Source organism: Pleuronectes platessa, chromosome 7 (assembly GCF_947347685.1).
Source record: "Pleuronectes platessa chromosome 7, fPlePla1.1, whole genome shotgun sequence".
Lineage (NCBI taxonomy): Eukaryota > Metazoa > Chordata > Actinopteri > Pleuronectiformes > Pleuronectidae > Pleuronectes > Pleuronectes platessa.
Window position 1 is genome coordinate 8,838,949 of NC_070632.1, and position 7,833 is coordinate 8,846,781.

The 7,833-nt window shown below is 49.0% G+C and overlaps 1 protein-coding gene across 1 annotated transcript; it reads right to left on the reverse strand.

Moving 5' to 3' along the window:
- Positions 1–459: 459 nt before the first annotated feature.
- fjx1 (four-jointed box kinase 1) lies at positions 460–2,816 on the reverse strand. The gene has a single exon (XM_053427081.1). The coding sequence runs from the start codon at positions 2,448–2,450 to the stop codon at positions 1,167–1,169; it is 1,284 nt and encodes a 427-aa protein (XP_053283056.1). The 5' UTR covers positions 2,451–2,816; the 3' UTR covers positions 460–1,166.
- Between the last annotated feature and the right edge of the window lie 5,017 nt (positions 2,817–7,833).

Below are 7,833 nucleotides of genomic sequence, written 5' to 3' on the forward strand. Positions count from 1 at the left end.
CACAGGCTCCAATGCACTGTGGGAGTTTTTCTTACTTTTCATGTGAACAGATTGAGCCAATAAGCCATCCATCCACGCCTTGGCTGTAGATTGACTGTTTACAGTTCTGGCATGACACATATCCTGCAAAAGTGTCTTTTGGTTTAGCGATGGAACAGTAAAAGCCCTTTTCAGAGGATGTCAAATGATGTCACTTGTCTCCTTCAGTTCATCATTCTGGGTGAGATTATAAAAGGGGATTAGAGATTCCTGTGGTAGTGCGCCTGTGGCTGACAGAACGGCTCCTTGGGAACAGCGTGCCAGTACAAGTCACGTCTACAGCACAATGAGAGCACTGTGATGGGCCACTATGGAGGCTGGAATCAAAATCCCACCTCTCCACACACACTAGTTATTAGATATATGTGATACACTCTCACAAAGCCGCTCGGCACAGACTACATATGACACAGACAATAGTTAAATTAAATTACAGTGTATTTATCAAAAAAGGACAAGAGATTTTGGAATGTTACAATGCACGATTAAATTAGTGGAGCTTCAAATATCCAAAACAGAGTTGGCAGACGATATTTACAACTTACTTACAACATGTACAATGGACATATGTGACTTTAAGGCTGAAAATGCAATATCCAAACTACCAGAGTGCAGGTACAAGGAACTGTGCAAAAGATTTCCTATAAAAAAGCGAGCCAGACGTCAACAGCAATACAGTATTCAAGAGTCAACTTATGTTAAGGCTTAGGAGTTTTTCCATTAGGATTTCTAAACACAAGGCAAGAGTCCAAACACACACACACACACACATGAAGGGCTGTGTTATGACACCCTATAGTCACGAATATATCTTTACATCGATTTCCTATCCAGGTGAGCCTCGGTGGGGTGACGTTAGGTGAGCGAGAATGGCCTAAATCATTCCTCTCTGTGAGGCATACAGTGAAAACCTGTGCAGGGAGCTTATAAACATGTGTTTACGTTAATTATTCAGAAAGTAGGCAAAACATTCTATTCACAGGAGGTAGTTCAGCTGGATGTTCGAGACAGTTTGTGTGATGCGCATCGGTTTAGCACAGGTGTGCCAGTGGCGTTTGCAAAAACTCATTATCCTGTGCAGGCAACAAAAGAAAAAACAGGATCCCTCGCCTGTGCGCGCTGGATGCTCACAGCTGGCTGTACTTGCCTCTGCAATGCAAAATGTGTTTGTGTAATCTGTCTATCCTGTCCTGGAGAACACCGGCGTGCTCGTCCGAGAGAAATCCTAATTCCACAGACAAAGGCTCACTGTCTCTGTAGAGCTCCAGCAGCCTTTTCCTGGAGTCTCTGCGCCTGTGCAGCTCCTCCACGCGCTCCGTGGTCCTTCTCCTGAACACGCACACGGAGCTCAGCACCGTGCTGTGGTACTTCTCCCACATGTTCAACACCCGAAAGCCGTGCACGAGTCCGGCCTCGTTGTCGATGAACACAAGGTCACCGCGCGGCGTCTTCAGCAGGTTGTTGGTGTCCCGCTCCATGACGCGCGAGTCCCACTGCAGGCTGAACAGATTGCTCACCAGTCGGTCGAAGTTGGCCGTCAGGTAGTCGAACAGGATCAGGTCGCTCCACTGCATAAGCTCCAGCAGCTCCGGCGTCGTCTTGTTCCCCAGCTGCTCCAGCACGGGGTGCAGCCCGCTGCTCTCCTGCCGGAGCGGCGCAGGTGTGACCACCCCGGTGAGGTTGGAGACCCACTCGGTGAGAGACACCACGGCCCGGTCACTCCACTGCAGGGCGTCCACCCGCGTCCTCACCGCCGCCCACTGCTCGCTGTCCCCGCTCAGCTGGGACAGTACCAGGGGAGGCAGGTTGGTGATGCCCAGCAAACTGGCAAGATAATAAGTCAAAGTTTCCCCTTGCACCTGATCCGCGTTTATCCCGTAGCGCACACACGCTTTGGTCCCGTCCGCGAAAGTAGCGAGCTGGTTGGATCTCCTGCCGCAGCCCGGCTCCAGCTTCACTACCCGGTGCGTCCTGGCTCTCTCTCGCCAGCCCCGAGCATATTCCTCCGTGAAGCCCTCATGGCGGAGATCCTCCAGCCATTCGCCCCAAAATACCCCATCCTCCACCGGGGAGCCTAACTTGACCGGGCCCTCCCTCTGCGTTGACCTCTTGTTATCCCCATTCATATGGTAATCTCGACTTCCTGCGGAGACGATTTGATGGGTGAGGTTGTGAGACTCGAGTCTGTCCCCCAAGTGCGGTCTTTGTGCCGCCGGGACAGCGAGCAATGCCCGGAAAGTTTTAGCGGAGAGGTCCTCCGCGAGACCCTGGTGGAAAGCCCCTCCACCCGGGGCTGATAGCCTCCGCTTGTGCCGCTCCAAGCGCGTCTCCAGTGGGCTCCACACGTAGAACACACTTGCCAGGGCGCACAGGAGGAGCAGGGCGAACAAGTTTGCCGAAACGACCCTCATGGCGAGGACCACTTTCACCCACAGGACTCCGGCAGGTTCTGAGTAAAACACAGTTTCCCCTCAATCCACAGTGGACCTGGGCGTCCCGTAAACCCCCGACGCCCTGCGGTTCACAGGCGGACTGTTTGAGACCACGAGACGAAGAGGAGCTGCGGCACAGTGTGACTCTCATCCCCCGTCCCGTTCACGTCTCGTCGGCTTCTTCCTCTGCGGGAAACAGGGGGAGCATTCTCCTCTCGCCGCGGACAACCTCTACTGATCCATTGCGGCTCGGGTGGCGTGGCGGGGTCTGTCTGTACCGTGCGCACCCCTCCAACTCTCCGCATCCCTTCCTCTGTCCACCGCTCGCTTGCTGGGTGAGTTTGAGTTGTGGTGGAGCGACGCTTTGCAGAGAGAGAGAGAGGGAGAGAGAGAGAGAGAGAGAGAGAGAGAGAGAGAGAGAGAGAGAGAGAGAGAGAGAGAGAGAGAGACTAGGCGGTGAGACACGTGACTCCGGTCCCGAGATGGTGGGCGGATCATAGGAAGGAGGGTGCAGAGAAGAGTGGAGCAAGTGCACCGCACCGTGTGTGTGTGTGTGTGTGTGTGTATCTGTAGTTATGATGGCCAATTTTGGTTCAATACCATCATTGTGAGGACATTTTGGCTGGTCCTCACAAATTCAATTGGCTGTTTGAGAGTTAAGAGTTATTGGTTTATGGGTTAGAGTTAGGTTAAGGGTTTGGCATTTAGTTGTGATGGTTAATGTCAGGGTAAGGGGCTAGGGAATGCATTATGTCAACGAGCGTCCCTCATAAATATAGAGAGACGTGCATCTGTGTTTGTGTGTGTGTGTGTGTGTGTGTGTGTGTGTGTGTGTGTGTGTGTGTGTGTGTGTGTGTGTGTGTGTGTGTGTGTGTGTGTGTGTGTGTGTGTGTGTGGGTGGGTGGTATTGGCAAAGAAGGCCATTATTATAATTGATACCCAGGGCTGAAATACTTTGGAGATAATGCCGACATTTTAAAACAAATTATTTTCCGTGGCCGTGCACCATGGGGAATATGTTTGAGGAGCCAGGCAGGGATGGAGTGGGTGGAAAAACCTGCATGAACTCAGTTTGCCAACATTTGTGTCAATTCTCCTCTATCTCCACTGTAACACCCACATGAGATCACCAGGGGTCCCGGATAGGAGGAAGCAGCACGTGTGTGCTCTTTATCGTTTCGGCTCTGCACTTCAGCACACTGGACCTCGGGACGTGATTTTCAGCTTAGGGGACAGTTCACATCCAGCAGGGTGGACATGGGACTCATTACCCCTTTTTACACCTCCGGTTTTGGGACACTGCGTGATCCAAATTATACACACAAGGCAGCCATTTATCCCAAATAGTTCAGGATGTTCCTGGCTGAGTCAGTCAACTGACATCAATCCAACTGGTCATGTGTTCAACCAGACTGACGGCAAAAGGCTCCAGGGGCGAAATAGCTGCATTAAGGCCTAATGGCAGAGGAGTTATAGGCTCAGCCAGTCACAGGATAGAAACCACTGCAGCTACATTATTTTGTTTTATTTGTTCAACACATTTTGCTCCAACAAATTAGGAATATCTTAAATTATGTTTACACCCTGGTGTGGGTGTTAAGACCCTTCAAAATAATAATTGCTGTTTTTCTTATCTTTACAGTTTTATAGAGAAAAGAGCCCAAATAAATATGTGACCCTCCATAAGAGTGCACTGCATATTGGTTTCAGAGATATTTGAAATAAACTACATTGAGTGCATTTGTATGCAGAAATAACAGTTATTGTGTTTTATTATTTTTGAAACTATATTTCATCGTAAAGAGCAGATATCATAAAGTCATTGTCACTAATGCCTTTTCTCAGTATTTAGTACGTCACGCTCTTGTTCTGTATTCATGAAGACCACAGTTATTGTTTCCGCTGTTCACGTTCCCTACCTGGGGCGCAATAAAGTCAACTCCCACTGGTTTAATCCTCGTCCAAGGTTTTTGTTCAACCAAACGGAACATGCATGCACACAAAACTCCTTTATACAAATCTGCCTCATTAAACTATTCCTCATTAGCATCCCCCCGCACTCTTTAGCATTCAACGCACTGTATCCTGAACCTTACTTTCCTAATCGAATTAATTGGGTCATTTTTATAGCAACATGCTGGCATGCTTAATTCCCTGAGTTGAAAAGACAGGAATACTCAATTACATCCACTCAACTTGAGGTTGGCTAATGCAGGCTTTTAGCGCCCGCAGCTCTGACACTGTTATCTCATTGCTGATATTCACATTATTTTATGGCTCGAAGAGAGAACTGCACATAACCCTGCTAGCTTATCAGATGACGTGCAGATATAGACATTAGGTGAATCTTTGAGTTAGTTTTGCCATCAGCAGAATAATTAGTTCGATTCAAAGCCTGTGTCTGATGGTACAGCAGGGACAGGAAGTCCTCCCAAAGAATCTCAAGAAATGGTTTTGTGTAGCGCTGCATGGTTGAGCATGTTTTTTTAGAGTGGGTCTTTGTGGATGTGGAGGTTTTTCTATCTGCTCTTTTAAACACTTTGCAGATTTCAACCCCCAGAAATGCAGTCACTTAATACACCGCCAATGATTTGGAAATTTGGGGGCACCTTAAGCTCAACCTTTACAGTAGCCTACATCAGCATGGCGAGTTATCTCCACACTGGTTTAAATATCTGTCCTCACCTTGGGGGGTGGTGGCTTCACTTTCACTTTAAAGGCCCCGAACAGCAGCACTTAATACTTGCAGGGTCTAGACATGGGAAATGAAGAAGGCTTAAGTGCATTGCTGGAATTCCCCCTGATGTCTGTTGCTTTTGCTGGAGTCACTGTGCTGACCAGGGCTCAGTCTGCAGCGGCACGGCCAGCGGTGTCCCCTTCTCCGAGCACAAGTGTGGGCATGTTCACATATCAAACCTATCCGTTTTCTCGCCATGTGCTATCTGCAGGTCAGCCAGTCCCTGCACGCCACCTCCACCCCCCTCCTGGCGCATTCCTCCCCCCTGCTTTCCCTCGTAAATTCCTCCCCAGTCGTCCCAGGGGGGCTGTAACGCAGGGGGAAGCTTTTCCTCCAGCACTCGCCGCTGTCCGTGGTCAAACGCTGCAGCGACACGAGGGAGCCCAGACCGTCTGTCATGCTGTCCGCAGCGACACAGTATCCTCCCCATCACCGCAGCTGTGATACGATCTCGGCTTGTCCGCGTGGTGCCTGTCTGCCCCCGTGCAGATGGACAGAGGAGACATGGAGTGACGGGGACAGAGGAGGAGGACAAAGTGCGGTGGGCTTTGTGTCACATCCCCCTGTATTCTGAGGTTCTGAACTCACGCTGAGCAATAACTCATGGGTCCCTTGACACTTTGCAGCACTCTGTTTCCTGGACTGAATAATTAATGTGCAGGGCTTCCATTAGTGTTGAAAGCTACGATTATTTCACAGGGCCCGACAATTACTCATGCTCAGAGACTCAGGCACAGGGTGGGGGGGAGATCTATTGGGACAAATTCATCGTCTCCTGCTTTATGAGAGTGATAAAGCTATCTGAATGTGTGCTCTTTGCACATGTGTGTGCCTGGATGTGTTTATTTCGAAAGAAAGAAGTGAGTGGAGCAGATCACGAGAAGGCGTGATGGTTTCATTCAGTGTTCTAGCTTCTCTCCACACAGAATGCAAGAACTTGGCTTCAGTACTCCAGGCACAGATAAGGCATTTCTTTTAACTACTGTCGGTGGAGACTAGATCTCGTGAGCACTTATCTCAGCATCATCTCAAGATTTGGAATAGTGTCTAAATATCCTCAAATTGACTTGAGTGCAGGCACGCTATGCTTTCTTGGCTTTTAGTAGCAGGCAGATGTTGCTTGTGGTGAATGTGGGGTTTCTAGATTTAATCCCCAACCCCACTATTTCCATGATGACGCTTTTTGAAAGTTTTTAAAGGAGCAGTGAAGCGGCCTCCTTGCCGGCTTTATCTAAATAGAAACCGAGGTCTTGGAGGCAGCGAGAAGAAACAAGCAGCCCATGCTGAATCCACACGAAGCTGTTGCAACTACGAGGGATCTGCTGCACTGCCGGGACCTAAACATGGCACAGAGCCACCAAACTGCTGCTTCTGTCCAACGTTCACTTCGGTTTCATTAGCCTGCCTTTGCCAATTTCCTGATGCGCAGACTCAACCCTTTTTTTGCTTTTTTTTTTAATGAATTGGTAATTGTGAATGAGTGCAGCATTATTCTCTCAGCCATGGAGAAGGAGCGGCTACATCAGTAAGCTTGGTTTATTGTTGCACTGTATCCCTCATCTCCATCTGGTTTCAGTGAAGCATCAATTAAATAGGGGGGGTTTTGAACCAGCCAAGGGGCGGGCCATTGGAATTCTGTGCTACACTGGGGAGACCCTCTTACAAGAGCCAAACCGGGAGGGAAGGAAAGAGATGTACCGTTGCGGCACTCGATTAAAGAATCAGTGTCCAATCTCCTGGATTACACCCGCTGACCTGCCACACCAAATCCCCCTTTAAATAAGTCAAGAATTGAATTCTTTTTACTTTCCCTTCTGTTAACAGGCTTATTGACTCAAGTGTGCTCAGTGCTTTGTGGTGAGGTTCGCCCTTAAAGTGCCAACAGGGAGAGTTTAAGAACACCTGATCAATATTAGCAAAGTCATGACATTCAAAGCATTAGTGTGTGTTTTGCAGATGAAATGCTCGGTGTGATATGGCTCTGCCCAAGCGCTTCTCTTTGTGTCTGTGTGTGTGTGTGTGTGTGGAAAGGGTGGGGGGTCACACGGTCGGTTAAGATTAGAGGTGGATGTTTAGCATCCTCCGCTAACGTTTAAGCCAAAACATTTAGCAGCTTCAAGTTCAATGGGCAACCAGCGTGAAGTGCTTGCTCTTATCATATCACACTGGAATGATGTGTGTGCGTGCGCGGCAGGAGCGCTGAGGTTTACATGCATCTTCCCTCTCGGCTCCTCCCCCCCCTCCTCAGATTTCAAACCAAATCAAGCAACCACTAATGACAAACATTTCGCCTCCTCAGCACATGGCCCCGGCTTTTCCCTGGGAGCCGAGGGAATTCAGTCGTCGACTTTAAGACAGAGAAAGATGTGTGTGTGTGTGTCGGAGTGATTTATTTGAACAGAATGTGCAGATCTTTGCTCTTTCGGCACCTTGCTCGTGTTGGGTACAGTGGTGTGAAGGTTTACTGTGTAGGTCCAAAAGAGCATTGTAAGAATAAAGATAGGGGAGCTACGGTTTCATATGGCTAAATATAGGGGCTTACTTCCGTTCAATAGGCCTGTGCTGCACAATATTGCCATATGCGACATATTGTAAACACATGCTGGTTGACTAGAAGCTGAAGCA